Genomic DNA, 20737 nt, shown 5'->3' with positions numbered 1-20737 from the left:
CTTCAGCATCATTTATAGCATCTTTAGACACATACACAGTACAAATGCTGTATCATCCACACGCATAACTAAATTCACACCTACAACCAGTTATATGCTGTATATTTCCCACAGAGTGAATTAAAACAGAACCATTGACATGGCAGCTAATAGATTTCCTTTGGGTATGCAAAACACAGGCTCACAGTCTCAATCTGAGCTTTAGTTACATCAGTAATTCATTTTGGGTTGCAGCCATATCAATATCCATTTATCCAACAAGCAGCTTGATGGGGGACGAATGTGACCCCTGACTCTTTGTCATTTCTCAGCCTCAAAAGAATCAGGCTTTAGATTTTTAGGCCGTGAACTCTACAAATGCTGTAAATATCTGTTCAGTAGACATGAATGTGGAAGATGAGAAATGCAGCAAATGATTCTTAATGATGCTGCAGAAGTAGTATATGTTTCTGTCCCTCTTCACAGCGTATTTTCCACTTAGCTTTTCCCCCTTATGTACATTTAGGTTAATAAGTTGGTTTTAAATCAAACTGTATGTACGTGTAGTTAAAGTGCAGACTTTCAGCTTTACTTCAAGGGATTTAGCAAGAACCTATGGATATCACTAAACGCTGTGTTTCCTCCTTTGAGATGCTCCGCTAGGGGTGGGTTTTTATAATCGATTCATCGATTAAAATCGATTCTGGCTTGGATAACGTAAAATCGATTCATTAAAATCCTGAATCGATTTTTTTTATATAAATTTATTTTGCCCGAAATGCCAGAATCTCTGGTGACATCTCACAAAATTTCAAGAACCACCAAACAGTTAAGACAGTAAATGAGAGCAGGTACACGGATTCTGCACATAGACTTAAACACACAGCGCGACCCGCGGATCAGAATCAGTTAGATGTCGCCTTTCTCACGGTCGGGGCTGAAAGCCGACAGCGCGCTGATTCTTTGAATCGCGCTTTGTGTTCACGCCCTTTGAGCCGATTCTAAAGCTGTTAGTTTGATCTCTCTCCAAACAATATTGACCGAACCAGCAGCAAAAGAAGATCCAAACGCTTCACATAAACATGTCATGAATTCACTCTGACTTTTACTGTTTTGCTTCCACCGCAATGCACAGCTCTCTCTCTCTCTCTCTCTCTCTCTCTCTCTCTCTCTCTCTCTCTCTCTCTCTCTCTCTCTCTCTCTCTGTACTTCAAGAACAGTTTCCCTTTCTTCATTATTCGCTTGCTTGTTACGCACCAGTCTACTGTTGTTTACAGCGCTGTCAGCCGCTGTTTTTTCCCTTTTACATTTTCCGAAAAGAAAACCTCATTTCTGCTGTTCAATACTGAACAAATTTAAACTTTTTAAAATTATTCAAAATGCAAAACGCTTAACCATGTCTCTAATAAAACCGCTGTAACTTCAGAGGTAATGTTCATATGTTGATTAATGGTTTTCTTTCGTTTTTGATGTACTGCAGAATATTTTTATAAAATCCCAGGCCAGGAAAATCACCTTCATGTTTTTCTGTGCTTTATCTTCAGCTACTTTGACACAAAGGCATCTGCTGTGACGCTCACACCTGTGATAAAGTCTTGCGTGTGTCAGCTTCCTTTTTATAGATACAAAAATATGTAAATGTACTGATCTGAATTATAATATTTCTGACTGTCAAAATTTCCCAGATTTAAATCGAATCGAATCGAATTAAATCGAATTAAATCGAATCGTGGATCGTATCGATTCGGGACCTTGTGAATCGGAATTGAATCAATTCTAGAAATCAGTGACGATACCCAGCCCTATGCTCCGCCACTGCCAAGCCTTTACTGCAGCTACCTTCAAATACTGCTTGTACAGGTTCAGTGGGTTCAGTTCAGGCACTGATCATTGAAGGCTACTGCATGTCTTTGCCTTAAGAAACTCTTGTGTTGCTTTTGGAGCATGTTTTTGGCCATTATCTATTAGATGTTTTCTGGCATAGTTTAATGCATTTCTGTTACTGACTATAACGAGTTGTTATCTGTTAACATTCATAAAGGCATCTTTTGAGCCAACTTTAAAGACTTTGAGAGTCTTTGAAAACATCCTTGACTTGGTTAGAGGTTGTGAAGGATTTTTCTTAACCAAGGAAAGAATTCTGCAATCAACCACTGTATTTGCCATCTGTGGACTTCCAAGCCTGTTGATGTTGTTGAACTGGCTGGTGCATTCCTTTTGAAAATGGTTGCAGTTCCTATACAGTTAATCGAATACTTTTATTAAAACCGTTGAAGTAAAGCTGAAAGACGCTTTAATCACATTTTGATTGAAGTGTTGCAAAAGTACCAGCAACATACTTTAATTAAAAACATTTTACTCTATAATTCACTCTAATTTTTAAAGAATGTGTTAACATTTTATAAGGTTTCTATTAAGTTACCTAACAGAGCCACCCTCTGTTATTTGCTTTCAAAAAGTATCCTTCAAATTTAATATACATCTGCTTTAAGGTAGTTTTATTAAGTCCTGGGCACAACCTAATTAATAACACATACATTGCTGCTGTGAGGAATAGTGTTTGCTCTGTTTTCTCTGTTAGCTACCTCGTCATACAACAAAGCCTCCAGTATATTTGTTACAGTACATTTTCACAGCTGTGAATTTTTATGCTGATAACTCTATGAGAATTAGCTGTGTCCCTGCCTCAGAACAATATTAGGTAGCCATAGGTTAATGGTTTATTTGGCCCAGTTTAAAATTCTCAAGAGGGAAATGTTAGCCCTGGGCCAAAAACTCAATTAACCAAAGGTTGGAAGGCTCTAAATTGCAGTTAGCCCTAGGCTAAGTGTCAAGTGAAGACAACACAACCCCTTGTATGTGTGTATGCTTGCCTCTGTGTGTGAATACATAAACGGTTAAAAGGTGTGACACATCTCCTCTCTGTCTGCACACTCACATGCACCCTGTCTGGAGCTAGTGGTTAATGCTGAAGTTCCATATGTGGTTAGTCATAAACGCTTGTTAAGCTTCACGTGACACCGTCTCAGGTGCGTGGCACCCATGTATCCCACTGCCGGCTTTCATGCTGGCAGCATCTCTGATTCTCACAATCTCAGCTGTCACCACTGCTAACTGTTACCACGGCAAAACTGTCGCTATGGGTTACCAATAGCCGTGTCCACCGCAGAAGAGCGTGAGACAAAGACAAATCAATCAGCGCTTCTAATCTTCTTTACATGAGGAGCAGGCACAGAGGTATTGCCAAGCCTTGTATGTAGCTCAGAGGCAATACAAAGTGGAATAACAGATTAAGTGTGACATAAACACAAACAGGGAGAGGTGCACGAATTAGCATGGGGAAGGAAAAGGGGAACAGGAGGAGGGGAAGAAGAGCAGAGGTGGGGTCTAGAGGGCGTAAGAGGGGCAGCAAATCAGGTTGAGGAAATTGTATGGCCAATCTAGCAAGGTTATTTTGCCATTCACTGCCTTCCTTAATCCATTTTAATTGAATAGATAAGCAAAGTCATTTTGCTCGATAAACTCCTGCTGTGTCATGAAACACCCACATCCTCTTTGCCCTCCATTTCTCATGCTTTCTCTTTCTTGTGTCACCCTCACTCTCGCTTTCTCTCTTCTTATGTGCATCTTTATTATCATTGGTTATTGCTTGCGCTTGTGTGCACACCTATTTTTGACTTAATCATGCTAAAAGTATGAGTGCGAGTGTGCGAGAGCCAAAAAATGAAACAAAAAAAAGCCTTGGAAATCCATTCATGTCTTATTGCTCGTCTGCGTAGTAAAATCCATCCATCTGGTGCTTCACAATGAAGCAGGCATTACTAATGAAGTATTTTCTATATTTAATGTCCCATGTTTAGAGGAGAACGTGCTGAAAAATATTAAAGGGTTTCAAAAAGTCTGGATATGCATCTAACTGTGAAAAACTGGAGTTATCTGGTTGAGTAAGTCTGTCAGTTGCAGTGCTCAAGAGATTAAATAAAAGTGGAAGCATGAGGGACACACTCTCTCTCTCTCTCTCGTTTTCTCTCTCTCTGTCTCACACACTAGTTGCTCCATCCTTGTTTCGACTAGTCTCCTGGAGATCTCAGCAGCCTGTTTCTAGTGATTAGCGCAACACCCCTGTCGACTGGACCAAACACAGGCTGATTTAAGCTCTTTGGCCCCCTAAGGCTGATGAAGATCCCTGCAGTGGAGAAGTGATGTGGGAGGTTTAAAAACCACCAGCATAGGGAGAGAGCAATATGTGTCGCGCCATGGGGGGAAGGCATTATGTGTAACGCCAGAGTGCCCTCATTGTGATCCCTACTGGGCTAACAGTCCTGACTGCCTCGCCCTCTCACAGAATCGAGATATAATCATAAATCTAAACTGATTGACTTTGTTTATTTCTCAAACTGTGGCTAAGCATGTTTCTCTTTATGTGTATTTACAAGGCAAAAATAGTAGCAGACACAAGGCAAGCAGTGTAGCTGGGTACAGATTTGCTGTGCAGTTAGGTGAGTCGTCATGTACAGTTTACAGAAGTGTTCAATTAATTTAATTTTTCCCTGCTATGCCTGCCTTTTGGTGGCTGAAATACACATTTAAAATAAATCAAGGTAACAGATGCATGGTTTTGGAATGTGTGTGTTACACGCCTTCTTAAAAAGGATAAACAACCACTAGTCACTGAATCTGTGGAGGCTGCCATGATTGCCTTTCATCTTTTAGTCATTAAGATAAAAATTTAACGTTAGTTTTCCAATTCATAAGTGAACTGTTCATGCATATCAATTATCATATGCAAAAAAAAATGTGATAAAAGGAAACAAAAACCTAAGAAGGGAGGGCAACCACACAGAAAAAGTGCCGGGTAACGTGCAGATTCTATAACATACAGGCACACACAAGCAAGCTTATTCTTCCCTAATCAGTGTAATTAAGTGTCATTTTTTGTTAAAGCCCCGTCATTAGTATATTTAATTAGCCCACATTGTGCTGTTAATCTGATTGGCAGGACTGACAGACACTGGAGGCTGTATACACACATGCGCACACAAACACACATTATACACACTGTGTACGAAGTAGCTACTTGCATAGATAAATAACCAGCCATCAGGAGTACAAGATATTAAAATTTCAGCATTGAAAAAAATATTCTCTACAATACTTCTTGCTGCTGATTTTTATTAATATATATTATTCATTTACGACAGATTTGATTGATTCGATTTCTTTGATACTCAGATCCGCAGACAGGGAGGCATCCAGCTGCTCGTTGATCTACTGGACCACAGGATGAGTGAGGTCCATCGCAGCGCCTGCGGAGCCTTGAGAAACCTGGTGTATGGCAAGGCCAATGATGAGAACAAAGTAACCCTGAAGAACTGCGGGGGGATTCCTGCCTTGGTCCGCCTGCTGAGGAAGACCGGAGATGTGGAAATCAGAGAGCTAGTCACAGGTACGCTGTCTGTGACAATTTTTTACTTCAGCTCCTAGCATGTACAGTATATCAGTTATTTTCCAGCATGGCTCTGTTTATGGCCTCGGGAGAGATTTTAATGGAATATGTTTGTTGTGTGTGTGTGCAATTCCCATGTTTATGTGAATGTGTGGATAGAATTTGATATGTGAGGATGCAAGGATCTTTCAAGCTGCTCTACATACCACACACCTACACTAAAGCTGCTTTAGGAAAGAATCTTTCAGCCAGCAAAAGGAAAAAAATTAAACTTTCTTTCTGTCTTTTCTTGGTATTGATATTGTATGTGTCTTTCATTCGTTCGTCTAATTGTGGTTTTACTTCTTATTTAGTGACTTAAGTGGTCTCGGTTGGCCATGACAGCGCCTGCAACCGTTTTGGCTTAGTGAATGTAGTTCTTCATACAGTCAAGTTTTAGTGAATTAGTGTTTGTCAGAAAACTTTACTATTCACCAAACCAAGGCTGTTCATCTTCTTTACTTGCACAACTATTTCACATTCCACTTGAATGATAACATTCAGTCACAGTTGTCCTCAGCAGCCATGACTTGTATGACTCTTGCAAAGAATGCCAACAAAGAATGTTATTTATTCTTAGGAGTGTTTTGTCAAGTGTCCCTTTTGACATATTTTATTAAGACGTGTAAGATGTAATGCAGTGCATGTTTATGGGGGGGGGGGGGGGTTATTATTTTTTGTTTGCATCAATTGTTATTGCATGTCTGCAATGATAAAAAGGTGAATAGGCCCACCTTGCGTTCAAATTCTTGCTTAAAGTGGAATTTAAAGCCCCACACTTGTAGCAGGAATCAATCTTGTTTTAACCTTGAGGGAATGAACACTACAAACTAGCTGGTGTAGTTGAAACACACATTGCAGCAGTGCATACACCCACACGCACAAACTTAATAACGTGCACGCATACAAGCGTTCATGCAAATACAGATTCAAATATGTTTAGGCAAAAAATGTATAGATTAAATTTAAACACCCACATAAGGTGTTAGATAATAACACAGATAATACACATTTGAGCTGATATCATCTTTTTTTCCAATATGCCTCCCACTGAGAATTTAATATTCTACTAGAGGAGTAGCAAATAGTAACACAACACTGCACCCCTCGCTGCTTAAAAGAAAAAGAAACACATAGATGTGTGCTTACACACAGGCAAACATCTAGGATATATGGAATTTCAGTGGTCAGCTAGTTATTTTCCAGTATGACATTGGCAATATTGATGAAACATAGTGTCTGTGAATTATGCTTATGCAGCTATGCCACACAGGGGGTATGGGGTATTGTCATCCTGCCAGCATGGACACCCGAGTTTGTGAATGTGATAACTTGAGCATGAGACGACGTAGGATTTTTAAATCCATACCATAGGTACAGAAATCCCAGTGGCCTTGACCTCAAGGTCAGAGGTCAACTTTTCTAAAAATCACCTAGGATTTTTACATTAATATGATACGTGCGTCTACGAGGAGGCTGAGAGGCAGCACTGGGAGCTGCCAGTATTTTTTTGTAATCCCTCATTCAAATTAAAACCTTTAACTAGGGACATTTTTTGATGCAGTCACATCATCCACAGCACAATTTGATTGAGTTCTCCACTTTCAGAAATAAAATATGCTAATATATAATATGCAGAACTACTGAGATTTACCCGTGTGCTGTTTTTGTCTGCTGAACTCGTGATTTCATGGACAGGCAGAGTTTAAGTGCACTATAGTAAGATTTATACATTATGTTAATACACTAGATTAGATCACTTCATGTGGGAACATATGTATTATAAATACTGTCCTGTAATGCATGATTATATAGGACCATGTCTATTTTTGAATTTTCTCATATTTTTGGTATCAGCTGCACAAAAGGTACATTACATTATCTTGCTGCTCAAACTGTGAATTGTCATAAGTGGGGATCTGAATGTTAGCAGCCTAAAAGATTTCCTATAAGCAGCTCTCACCAGCAACTTGTACATCGATTCCTGTGATAAAACATGAGAGAGCCAATACCTTTCTTTCATCTGTTGTCCTTCACTCGCATCTTTCGTTATCTCGTGTCTGCTCGCTTCGCACTTTTCTTACCCTTTGTCAGTGTGTGCGTTGGATTTTTATGTGATTCCACACTTGTTTCATGTTGAGCTGGACTGTGGGTATCTGCACTTGTCTCACCATTGTTTTTCTACATTTGGCCTCTTTGTTACACCTGGTTAGTCCTGAGATAGCAGAGACATGTGCAAGCTCATACAAGTAGATTTAACAGTTTCAGAGATAAAGCAGACCCATTCACTCAAACACAAAAATACACAAAACCTTCCAAAACCATAAAGCGCATTCACACAGAATACCAAACTAAATTCAGTAGGGCCCCCTCATGCTCAATTTGACCTCTGTCTCCGTTGTTACTTAGCACAACAGAGCTCATCTTTAATCACGCATTCAAAAATCCATCCCACTAGGTCACCTGCTCTATGAGGGGGAAGAGGCCCTGGTGGATCATAAGGCTGACAGCTAGCAAGCAAGTGCACAGTTTTTTTCTGTCCTTTTACAAACCCCTGAGATATCGATAACAGCTCGCTAGAGGAGGGTAGAGAAGGAGGAAGGAAGTCTGGAACCTTTTCACTGTTAATGATATCCTCATAACAGGTTGTGTGGCGGCAGGCAATCTCTGCTGCACTAAAAAACAAGGTTTGTTTATATTCAAGATAAAGAAGTAAGAATGTCATTACAAAAAGGCTTCTTTTTTTGATGATCCCAAGGTATACATGTCTGTGATGATAAACGTGCTGGAGAGACTAAGATACAGAAAACAGCTCGGGGAAGGAATGTCTGTGGTCTGTAAGCAGATTAACCAGTGAATAAAATTCACTGCGAGTCATACCGCATCATGTTTTGAGCTCCGACTTTTATAAATAGTCATCTCACACAGACAGACATGCACTGTGAAATTCTATCTCTGCTTCCCCCGTTTCCTGACTCTTCCTGTCTTTGCCCTTCCCTGTCTGTGATTCAGTGTCATGCATGAGTCTCCCCTGTTGTCTGTTTCCTCTGGTACTTGGCATTAAACTCCACATTTTAAATGCTTTCACGACAGTACAGCCATATTTTGAAGTCTGTCTTAATTTGCCTCGCGTAACACCCTGCTGTTGCTGTAATTCACGTCTAAGAAGTGTTGCATAATTATTCTGTAATTCAGTTAGGTTGATGTTGTTTGTCACAAATACAGAGAAGGACTACAGTTAGTTAATTATGTAAGTGGTGATTTATGCTGTCCTGGCCATTGACACAATCCTACCAGTTTAAGGCAGTTTTAATAAAAGCTGTGTTACAGAGCTTGTGTAGTTAAACGTTTTCAGCCTCAATTTTGTAAAATAAAAATGTAAAAATGAAGTATGTCTGTAGCGCAAAGAACAAAAATGAAGGGCTAAAGGCAGGTGACCCTTTTTGAGAGAACGTGTCAAAAAATGGTGAACTGGGAGGATTAATGCTGAGACTCTTGTAATATCTGGACCATATTCACTGACTTATAATCCAGGTGCTGTTGGACAGAACTAATGTTGTTGGACTGTATTTGGGTTGAGCGGCTATCAGATGAAATTGTGTGACTCTATAGCAACTCTTTCGGTAGATCAGTGCTGAAAAATCTAATGAAAAAAAAAATGAAAAAGCTAATGATGCTAATGCTCTGTAACTACATGTTAGTGTCTCTGCTCTCGGATGCTTTGCTGTGTCAAATTTTATTCTACTCAAAGTCTAACCTTTAATTCTACTTGACGGCCGAATAATTTGAAAGTAAACAATGACTGTCACTAGGAGAGATTGATCTAGGATTGTGTCACCCTATGCTACCCGTAGACATGGCTGTCAAAAGCCAAACTCAAAAAAATGCCAGTATTGTACCAATTCTGCTTTCTTATTACGCCTATGTTGATCCATCCCTCTAATTTGTAATTACAGAATCTCTTCAGAATCAGGCATAAATTTTTGTTTTTTTGTTACTTTTGGTGATTGGAAAACCTTCCCTTTAACTATTTACCCTATCTCTCTGTTGGTTCTGAAGTTTAAATTTAGACAAGCTTTATTGGCTTCCTAGGTCTGAGCGTGAGGTAGATAGGATGAAGTCAAGGCTTCTGGGCCTGTCAGTCAAAGTCTGGTCGATGCAGAGGCTTCGGATGTCAATAGGAGATGCTATCCTTACTCATGGGCTCACCTTGAATGCAGTGGACCATGACTACAGTTTCTGTTGCTGCCTCCTCTGAAATGGCTGAGGGGAGAAGCAACTGCTGAAGACAGCTGTATCCAAAAAGTTTCCATTTGGACAAATCTTCTCAGATTATTATAATTAGTACTTCTCAGTACTTCCATTAGTCACCATCTAATCCGCTTCCTCTCTATGAAAAACTGCACATGGTTGCTTCTCTCAGCTATGACGCATATCACAATGCACGTTTCTGTGAATTGCATTGAACATGAAAACAATATGCTTACATATATTCCGCTACATACGCAAGCGCTCATTTCCAGAAGTCAGTTTGGTAATGAGAATAAAAGCTATGAGAAATGCAGCAGAGAATAACTGCATGTGTACAGAAGTGACTGACTGACTTTTCCACTGTTGCAAGGTTATGTTAAAAACAGCCCAACAATGTTGAATTATACTGCTGTACTCACAAATACAGTTCATCATTTCCTGTTACTTGAAGGCATAAAATATTTTCTATTGTCAACGTCTAAATCCCCAAGCTCCAAATGCTGCTGTTATTCAAGAAATTTCAATGCAGCCTTTTCACTGTGAAATTCTCTGGTGGTAATGAAATCTCCAGTATTGGCAGCGGCAGTTTACCCACAATACATGATTTTACCTTGTGCTGCCAAAGGTCTTCAGCAAACCTACCGCTGAAATGAAGGTTCGATGACTCTGGGGTTAAGTCAGCAATTGCTAGCTTGCTGTCTGAAAACGTTACCCCAAATCACTATTTTATTTTATTTATTTATTTACCGTTTTTCTCATTCACAGATTTTTATAGACACAACAGCCATGCAATTTGTCATCTCTGGCATTGCTCATCACCAGGTTGTGACCCAGCAGCTAACTAATTCGCAGTGAGCTGCACAAATGAAGGCTGTTTAATAAAACATCACCACTTGAGGCCTAACAGGTCTCATTCTTCCCTTACAAGTCACATTCTCATTTATTCATGAATTCATGCAATCATCTCCTCTCTCCCCCAAACCACCAGGCTCCTAGGAAACTGTCTGTCAAATGTCTAAAGGGAACTAGTCAGAGAGGGATGGGGTATAAGGACAAGGAAAGAGAAAAGAAAAAAAGCGCAGACACATGCACTCACAGGCACACAAGCTTGAAGTATGATGTCACTGTCTGTTGGTCACTTGATGTTATACCCATAAGGACATTGAGTTTAGTGAAGCATTACATATCTATGTTTCTAGAGCAGACAAGTCTGTGTAAGTGTGGTTGCTGGTGTGTCGATGTGTGTGTGTCAGCCTTAAATTTGCAGAATATTGGACAGTGGCCGGTACAATGTCCTTGCCCCAGAAAAAAACTGATCAGTGCATCCTTTTACGTGTCTCCTTTTAATCAGTGTTTTTGTCCATTCGCGCCTGCACAAAAATCAACGTGTCGCTTCCTGAGCATGTATTGTGTCTCAATGTGTGTTTGTTTAGATGTATTGGCCCGAGCAGATAAAGAAAGGCTTGCTGAGTGCTGCTTCTTGTCAGCTCATCAAAGACAACACTGTTTTAACCTGATTGCAATCATACACTGAAAACACTTACCACATGAGAAACAGACCGACGCGGGAAAAAGAAGCAGAGAGAAATACAGAGGATGTTTGACAGCATTCAGCTTTATAAGTCAAGTGTTTTGCTGAATGTGTGTCTTCACTCTGAGGTGGCAACAGAGTGTGTGCATGCTTGCATATGTTTGAGCTTATTGCCTTATTTTATTTTTTATTTTTTTTTACTTTGATTTGAGAAGAGCCTGTGTGAATAGCAGGATTAAGTGGAAAGACAGAAAGTTGAGATGTGAAACAAGAGGCTGATTAGTGAAAGTGAAGGCAAATGTTACCACACTCACACTCACATGCCTTAGTACAAGCTCTTGATTGCTGCCAAGCAGCATACAAGGTCATTGTGTTATTATCACCCTCCTTCTCTTGTCCTCTCAAGCTTGCTTCCTCTCATTCTCTCTTGCCCTCTCTCACACACACAAACTCTTCTCTGAAATTCCCAATTACATCTCCCCGTCTCTACTTTTAGCTTTCTTCTTGTATAAACTTATATATAGTCTTATGCATATTCCATCTAATCATTTGCTTTCTGCAGTGGTCTATTAAGTCTAAATTATTAAATATTAATTATTTGGGTTTAACAGCTGTGCATTTGTAATTAAGAATTAACCCACTGGCTAAGTAACACTGGCATTTGCTTTCTCACTGCCCTTCCTTGTCTATTCACTGGCCTCATTTTCTTCCAATCCCTTTCCCTGAGATTGACATTATGACCGTATGTAGTAGAGTATAGTGTAAGGCTTCAAGACTGGCATTGCTTTGGGGAATGCAAAGCTGGCTGCTACTTAACATCCATTGCCTCCACAAATGTTTCAGTCAAGTGAGGCTTTATTCATATTAGTCCACAGATGACAGTTTATTTTTCTAGCCCTTTATTATCTTTATTTTCAGTACCTTTATATTTATTTTTTAAAGTGCATTTTCATGCTTGAAAGAAGTCAAACAAATTTTGTATACTTTGGGATTTTATTGTGTATATTTATTTTAAATATGCTTTATTAATTAATTGTTTGCTCCCCAACACATAATAAGTGAGGGCCAGGTTTAACTACAGAGATTTTCCACATTTGCTAGCATTTAAGAAAACAGATGCAGTCTTTATCTTTGGATTTTGCACTCAGAATTACTGAATGAACAGGACACCTTTAAGCTCACTGACAGTTTCTATGAACTGTGGGGCGCAGCATATTGTGAGTTGTGCCCATATTTTAATTGTTTGCTAACTGTGCAAATGAACGACATCTGTCATTGGGACATGCAACATCTGGAGTCTGACACGAAATACACGAGAGATGATGACCTATAGCACCACAGCTTTTTATAGTTTCTTGTAGCTTTAAAGGAGGTTGTCTCCTCTTGTTGCAATCTGTTCCAATTTCTCGACAGTCTCTCAGCTCCTTAATCCACCAGTGCTACTGATATATCTATATTTTCTTATTTTATTTATCCCTGTCACTCTGGTTCCTATATTTTTACCTTATTGTTTTTTGCTATGTAAGAAAGTTCAATGAAAGCCACAGAAACTAACTAACATATCTAGAATGTGACAGTGCTAATGTAGCCTGTGTGTGTATGAGCACACGTGTGTGTTTGATACGTATGAGTGTGTCACAGCTGACCAACAGGGCTACTGCTGTCACCGGTCTGTGAAAAGGCATCTGGTATCCCATCTGACAGGAAGCAAAAAAAAAAAAGTGTATTTGTGTGTATGTGTGTTTGTGTGTGTTGTATATCCATGTGTCTTTGTAGGCGATTTAGTATATCATGGATACATAAAAACATAAAAACTTGTTTTTCAGCCAGGTTATTTATATGACCATGCAGCTGTGTTTGCTGGCTTTATGTTTATGCATTGCTGTAAAATTAATTTGGCAATAAGTTTGTGTGCGTTTTGTACGACACAGCATGTGATAAATAATGCCAGTTGGAGCTTTCTCACAGTTAAGAGTCAGATTCAAAAATAAAAGTGTGGGTGGCTTACTCAAAAGTGATAAATATAGGGAGGTGCTATTGTTAGCATTTCCAGTCCTGAAATAAGTCCTCGCATGCTCTGAAAAGGTGTGTCTGAGATCAGTGTCATTCTGCTCAAGGTTAAAAAACAGTTTTAGGCTGTTTTTATTTCTTAAAGTAATTTGCTGCCCTGACTCCCAAAATGTAGCCAAATGTATTTCACATGTACATTTCTGAACAGTGAATGGAACCAAGCACATTTTTATTAGGTTTTGGAGAAAGTTGTAGCACAGCAGTTAATGAGGTATGTAAGATCAAATAATTGTTAATCGTTTTTGTTTTGTTTTTTTTTTACAAAAGAGCTTAAAACTTCATGTGATGAAAATGAAACGGTTGGATAAATATTTTTAGCTCTAAAGATGTATTTGATTTATGAAAGTATGAGGTTTTATTTACAAAGTTTGTAAATGTAATTTAGTCGATAAAACTTTGCAGAAAACTAAATCAACAATCAGCGTTCTTGGTGGTTTATATATTAGTGTCGTACTATTATCTAGTCAGTGTAAGTCTACATTGGCAATGACAGTTTCTACAATCCTTCATTATGATGATGATGATGGTGATGATGATGAAGATGATAAACAAACAGCATCTTTGACAGTAGGCTGCTTAGATCATACCAATGTAAAAGATTATACAAAATAAATTTTGGTGCAATGTGTGTACCACACATGAAATATGGATAATGGTGGAAGATTTAGGTCAGGACATTATCCAAAGCTTGCAATCACATGTAGCACACAGCAGGAGGTAGTCTGCTTAAGATTCATTCTTGCTACAAGAAGGGTTCTGCTTGGTTTAGGCAACGGTGCTGCCTGTGTGGTGCATGCACTTGCTGGCTGTGAATTCACTGAACTATTACCAACACTGTTTTCACTTAGTGGCAGATTGGCTCAATCAGACATCACACAGACATTGTACTGGGGAGTTTAGTAGGTTAAAGACTAGTTTATGTCTGATTCATCTGCATTTAACATTTGTGTTTCTAACACGCACCTCTAATGTCTAAAGTTCAGAGAACAGTTCCCCTTTAACTGGACTAAAACCTAAGACTTAAGGAGACTCGCGGTAGGCACCCTCATGCCTCAGCCAATTAGAATGAGAGGAAAATGGAGAATGAAAAGAGAAGCACTGAGAAAGAACAAATGTAAATGCTGAGAATATTGGTGAGCCAGTAACTGACCCAATCAGTTACATACAGAAACATGCAGACAGAAACTAAGGATATAATAGTTATAGTAGCTACTTTGAAAAAGTTAATTACAGAACTGTCTAAACATAAATAGGATAATGTTTCTTATTTTCTGAACACATTCATATGCAGGTGTGCTTTGGAACCTGTCATCATGTGATGCACTGAAGATGCCAATCATCCAGGATGCCTTGGCCGTTCTGACCAATAGTGTCATCATACCCCACTCTAACTGGGACTCCTCCCCAAATCACCATGATGACCGCAAGCTCCACATCCATACATCCCAGGTGCTGCGCAATGCTACAGGCTGTCTCAGGTAAGCAACAGGCACTTAAAATCTTGTCTCAGGTGTTGTTTTCTTTTTCTTTTATATATCACATTATCATTTTATTCAGTTCTGTTCGGTTTTGTTTGTATTGCACCAGTTCACAACAGTCACCTCAAGGTGTGTGTGTTTATACATCTACTGACAAATGTCAAATAAATGGAAAATATTTTTGCAGAAAAATCAAAGTTTCTTAATCTTCACCACTGTGCGATTATAGGCACAACTTCAAACAGTATATGCATATTTTGTTCTTTTTTGTTGCTCCCTTTCACGTTCATTCACTGAAGCACATTTGCACCAATTTGTGTTGGTCACCATAGAAACAACTCCTCCACTTGCTGGGATCCTTTGTGTGTTGACTTTCGTTTTGGTGCATTGTGCCTCTAAATTGTTTCTTTGTACAGTTTGAAATCACGGAGGACAACTTACAGCTTTCATGATTACTGTGTTTATGTGCATCTCAGTATGAGAAAATAGGTTTCTATTATATTTCAGTGTGTACTCGTTAACGCCCATCCTCGTGTTAGTAAAGCCTACACTTTATGCTCTACTTTGTGCTCTACTTGTGTCAGAACAAGTTACTGTAGTCTTAATTTAATATGGTGAGTTAAGCATTAAGTTAACTCGCATGAAATTTGCTCCTTGCTGATCTATTTGATCTAAACATCTGTTAAGAGCCTGGCATTCAGACATGATAGTGAATATTTTTTGATCACATAATTCTTTTCTTAGATCTGCTAACCTGGCATGAAAGAGTAAAAAGTCAGGCTGATGATGAAAAAGAGCTGCAGGTAATCGTAGTAAGTAGTACAGTAAAACACTGTAAAATGCTGTAGAAGATTTGTTATTTTGGACCACATATGTATTCATATTGAATACGTGTTAAAGAAAAAAGTCAATACTGGTCTGATCTTTAAAATTAGTCATGAGACTGAAATTTTGATGTGTAACTATTTGATCACTTGCGTGCTGCTAGCACAGAAAGTTTGTCATTTGTTTCTGATCATATTTGTTGATCTGTGTACATACTCTCACACCAACCCCACAGAGGCCTGAGATGTTTGAAAAAAAAAGTCTCCACTTGGCCAGCTCTCTTTGAGCTATGTGGGCGATCGTTGCTCAAGAGTTGGGAGTTCGAGTTCGGAAGGTTGCCGGTTCGAGCCCCGGCTCGGACAGTCTCGGTCGTTGTGTCCTTGGGCAAGACACTTCACCTACCGCCTACTGGTGTTGGCCAGAAGGGCCGATGGCGCGATATGGCAGCCTCGCTTCTGTCAGTCTGCCCCAGGGCAGCTGTGGCTACAATGTAGCTTGCCTCCACCAGTGTGTGGAATGGTGTGGATGACTGGGTGTGTAAAGCGCTTTGGGGTCCCTAGGGGGGACTAGTAAAAGCGCTATACAAATACAGGCCATTTACCATTTATGTGCTCAATGAACCACCAGTGGATTAAACCCTCACCCCACCAGTTTTGAAGATTCTTGAGCTATTTCAAATGGTTATCTTCCACTATTGCAGCTATTGGATGTATTTAAAAATGCATTAGGTAACCAAGCTAGAAAAGATCCTCCAACCACCTCATTGCCACAGCTTTACACACCAACCTCAATAAAGGAAGTGTGGAACCATTCACACTCAAGGTCCCCTCCTCCTTTGGAATGGACTGGAATGGCTTTTCTAGTCTCACTTACCAGTTTAGACTCTCAACACTTCAAGCCACTTTTTTTCCCCGTATAGTCATACAGTTAAATACTTTACCTTCTATACATTCACACCTATTGCCAATTTAGAATCACCGTTTAACCTAACATGCAAGTATCTGGACTGTGGAAGAAAGCTGTGGTACCTAGTTGTACCTCATGCAGGCACAGGGCCCAGAGACCACAAGAAAAAAGGACTTTCTTGCTGTGAGGTGACAGGGTTGTCGATTGCTGTTGAAGTTCTGACTGAGGTACAAATTGATGATCTCCCACAAGAAGTGGGGGCCAGACACTTCCAGTACAGCCTCACTAAATGTATAGGTATGCCAGGCCTGATCATTTATGGTCGTCATTTGATAACTCGGCTCGTGTCTATGACATATGTACATGATTGCAAAATGATGTAGGGTGGCCTAGCCAAGTGCACTTACAAACAACCTCATCTATATTCATGGTATTCCGTATGGACAAAGTGTGAATTGCACAAATGTCCAGTAACAGAAATCCTCAGTGTGTTCTGTTAACACACCCTCCAACTTTCTGTACCATTGCTCCATTTCCTCGCTGGGGACAGTGGAGCAACTCCAGACTGGAAAAGAGCCAGGCTGCTCTCCGGAATACAAATTATCCATTGAGTTGACCCCAGCTTTATCTAACCCTTATCTCTCAACCTCAAGCACTAGCTCGGCCCACTTTCACCACCAGAGAGATGATGTTGCATGGCTAAATGTTATTAATATTAATGTTAACTAGTATGCATATCCACCTTTTTTATCCACCGATTAGGTTCTTACAGCTGCAGTACAAAAAACAAATATATAATATATTTAATAGGAAACCTAAATAATATGGGTGTGTATAGCTGTACTTGTATGGGTAAAGACTATATGGTACCTAAGTGTGATCATGAAGTTATTCTTCTGTGTAATATTTGTCAATTTTGGTATCATTTGCAGTTATACAGTGCACTACAGACTAGTTTTATATCCTAAATGGGCTATGTATCCTGGGAGCAATACTTAAATTAGACGTATTAATTGACTTTTTTAAATGCTTCTTTTAAGGCCAAATGAGCTGAGGAGTTTTCATTTCATGCTAAGCACGCTATTCACCTACGGTTGACTATTTAGGAATGTTTGAGTAAAAACAGTGGTGAATCTAAAACATGAGCTCATCCAAAACACAGACAAACACATTTTCATCTTCAACATCTTTCTATGTTTGTTCCTATAGTTAATTGTAGGAACTTGGTTCTACAGAGAAATATGTTTGTGTGGGTTTTTGGATTTGTCCAACACAAGACTCAGATCCTTTCTGGTTCTTGGTTTGTTCTTTTAGCTGTTTGTTTGCCACAATAGAGATAGATTTCCTTAAAACTTTGATGACATGACGTAGATTTTCAGCAATTTTTCCTCACTAACTCACTAAACCATTTATAGAACTTGAGGGCATGTGTGTGTAGGTACCTAAAGATGCGGGGGAAGAAGACAAATGATGCTGTCACTGTGCTGTTCCACATTGTAAAGTTACAGATCAAATTGTAAAAGGTGCTAAAGGAGAGGGAGTACGAGAGGGCAGAAAAGGAAAAAGTTGGAAAAATTTGAACTGAGAGAATTTAGACATGGAGAACAATAAGAGAGAGACACTAACACATAGCAGTGAAGGTGTTTCTGCTTCTCTCCAGGGCAGCTTTCTATCTCACCATCTTTTCAGAGGGTTAAAGTGACATAAGACCACAGTGTTCAGGTCCCAGTGTACCTGCAGCTCAATTTCAGACCTCTCACCCCTCTTATTATCTCCTTGATGTGTGTGTTTGTGTGGCTGTGTAGGCGCATGAGAGACCATATTTCTATGTGTACTTATTGGTGTTGCATGTACAGTATATGCTCAAGTGTGTATGTGTATGTAAATGCTAATTTGTTTCCACTATAAAGAAAAAAAACACACACACAGCTGTATTTCTGGTGTGCATGAATGTGTGCATTTCTGCATATTTGTTTTTGGCTCCATGCATGACGCCGCGTGTGCAATCAGACTAGCTGAGAGGATTCTTGGTCGCCTACACCAGAATTTTGCACACTATTTTAAATCTCTTTTTGCAATTATTATTTTTGGCAATCAGTGTGTGAAAAAGTATGCTTGTTTTAATCAATCAGACTGTCCACTATGGCAAATCCTTCACAGCCCAGCACTGTTTTCCATCTTGTTACGGTGTTATCAAGCCAGACACAAGGTCTTCTCCTCCGTTCAGAGGCTGTTTAACTCCCTTCAGGTTGCTGGTTTGTAGCCAAGCAAGAAAAGAAAACAACTACCTGGTGCCTTACACACACCCTTTGTATGCGTTTGCATGTTTTTGTTCTATTCATGAATGCTTTCAGCTCGTTTCCATTCAGACACCCACAGATGTGCGTAGAGGAAAGGACTGATTTTTGGTTGATCGAGAATTAAATGCGTGGTCACGAAAGAGTTTGTTTCCATATTTATTTCATGGGTATTAATAGGTTTGTTTGCATGTGTTCCATCTGGTGATGAACCCTCTGCTGCCTGTGCCCTCAATGACACACATACACACATGGCCAGACATTTATGCAGAGCCACCACACACCAGCTGTTTGAGACAAAGTCACTCAGTAGTCATTTGTTCCTTGAGCAACATTAGAAGACCATCTGTCTTCGGATTCACTCGTGTCCATGTAAATCCCATGAATGTTGCACCAATTTTATAACAACTAGAAAAAGAAAAGAAAAGGGATTTGTGTTAAGATCAGTGACTATCAGATTGTTTGCCGAGCTACGCTGTTGCACCCTGGAGTAGAAAATCAATGTCAAATTAAAAATGTATAAGTGTCCTTGTGTTTTTAAAACAGTGCAATTGGTGGAAAACATGTCCAACTGGCAATATTTTAATAGTTGTCAAACCAGCGTCTGCAGACAGCAGGAAGCTTGTTAGTGAAATTTTTCTCACGTACACATGGATGCTACTTTTTTCAGAAAATAATAATGAATTGTTTAGCGTTGTATATAAGCTAATCAACACTTTTAATGGTGGCTATATGCATACGCTGACAAACTAGAGCAATATTATATTCAAATCCTGTATTTTAATTTTGTAGAAAATCGACTGCCTAGTGCTTTAAAGATAAAGCTGTGTGACAGGGTGTTAAAAAACTGCATGACGACAGTGTGCATAAGTTAACTGTAAGTTGTTTTACCCAGTTGGCTGTGGAAATATGTGTTGTATTTTTATGCCTTTATTAGACACCAACAGCAGAAACCAGGAACTTAACAGTTTATGAATTTCTTATATATTTCTTGTTGAGTTGTAATAGAAACATTTAATTATACTCGAGTCTTTTGCTCTAATACCCTAAATGTTTTTGTGAAGTTGGACCCTTTACACACGTACAAGACACGGGCGTGGTGACAGCATTTCTTTATTTTGGCATCTGGTTTTACTGTGGTTTTACAATGGGACACAGATACTTGCGCTCCGCTGCCACGGCCGCTCTCCTTCACTCCGACTGTCACTATGAACATATAAAGAGTCACAATCACATTCACACCCACGCCAGTTTTCTTTGGATTTTGAAGGATTTCTGGGATCTGGGATCTACGGTTAATTAGGTGTGCTTGGTACATCTTCTATTTGATCCCCTTTAATTAACTGTCATGAACGTAATTCATTGTTTTCTTTTTCAGTTTATTCATTCCCTTGTTTTTGTTGGAATTTGATAAAAAATAAAAATATATGCATGCCTTTCTCTGCTTTTACTATTTTGACATTCAATCTTTTTTTCTTATTTTGTTTTTCTAAATTTGATTCCCAGAAATGATATTAATATGTCAAAATTTCTCTGCGTGATTCTCCCCACAAAAACTGTTTACTGGAAGGAAGAGAGAACTGATTGAACTTTACCATTTAATGGAAATGTTGCCGTAACTAGTACCAGCAAACAATGAGTTTTTCCAAATATTTTGAGCTGCAGTAGTCAAATGTCGTGCTTGTTTGGCACTGCCACTAAACGAACTACGCTGTTACTTCACTGCAGCTAACAGTTTGAATGGGATGCTTAATCAAGTTCTGTGTCTTTTTGCTCAGTAGGTAATTATTTAATGATGCAGGCTAATGAGTTAGGCTAAATTAATGAGGAGTGACATCAGATAGGATGAACTGTAAACCTGTAATGGACTCACTAAATAGTAGAGATTACTGGTTAAATTTAAGCAGACAGACAC

At 39.2% G+C, this 20737-nt stretch overlaps 1 protein-coding gene across 3 annotated transcripts in view; it reads left to right on the top strand.

Annotated features, from left to right (window-relative positions):
* ctnnd2a (catenin (cadherin-associated protein), delta 2a) overlaps positions 1-20737 on the top strand; it is a 270721-nt gene that overhangs the window by 186963 nt on the left and 63021 nt on the right. For all 3 annotated transcript variants that reach the window (XM_042214478.1, XM_042214497.1, XM_014339797.2), the window contains 2 exons: positions 5212-5425; positions 14608-14794. In XM_042214478.1, the coding sequence (XP_042070412.1) occupies positions 5212-5425; positions 14608-14794 (401 nt within the window). The remainder of the gene's footprint in view (positions 1-5211; positions 5426-14607; positions 14795-20737) is intronic.

The sequence above is a fragment of the Haplochromis burtoni genome, unplaced genomic scaffold (assembly GCF_018398535.1).
Source record: "Haplochromis burtoni strain Fernald_Lab_line unplaced genomic scaffold, NCSU_Asbu1 Contig_1, whole genome shotgun sequence".
Lineage (NCBI taxonomy): Eukaryota > Metazoa > Chordata > Actinopteri > Cichliformes > Cichlidae > Haplochromis > Haplochromis burtoni.
This window is presented reverse-complemented; position numbering and strand designations above follow the sequence as displayed.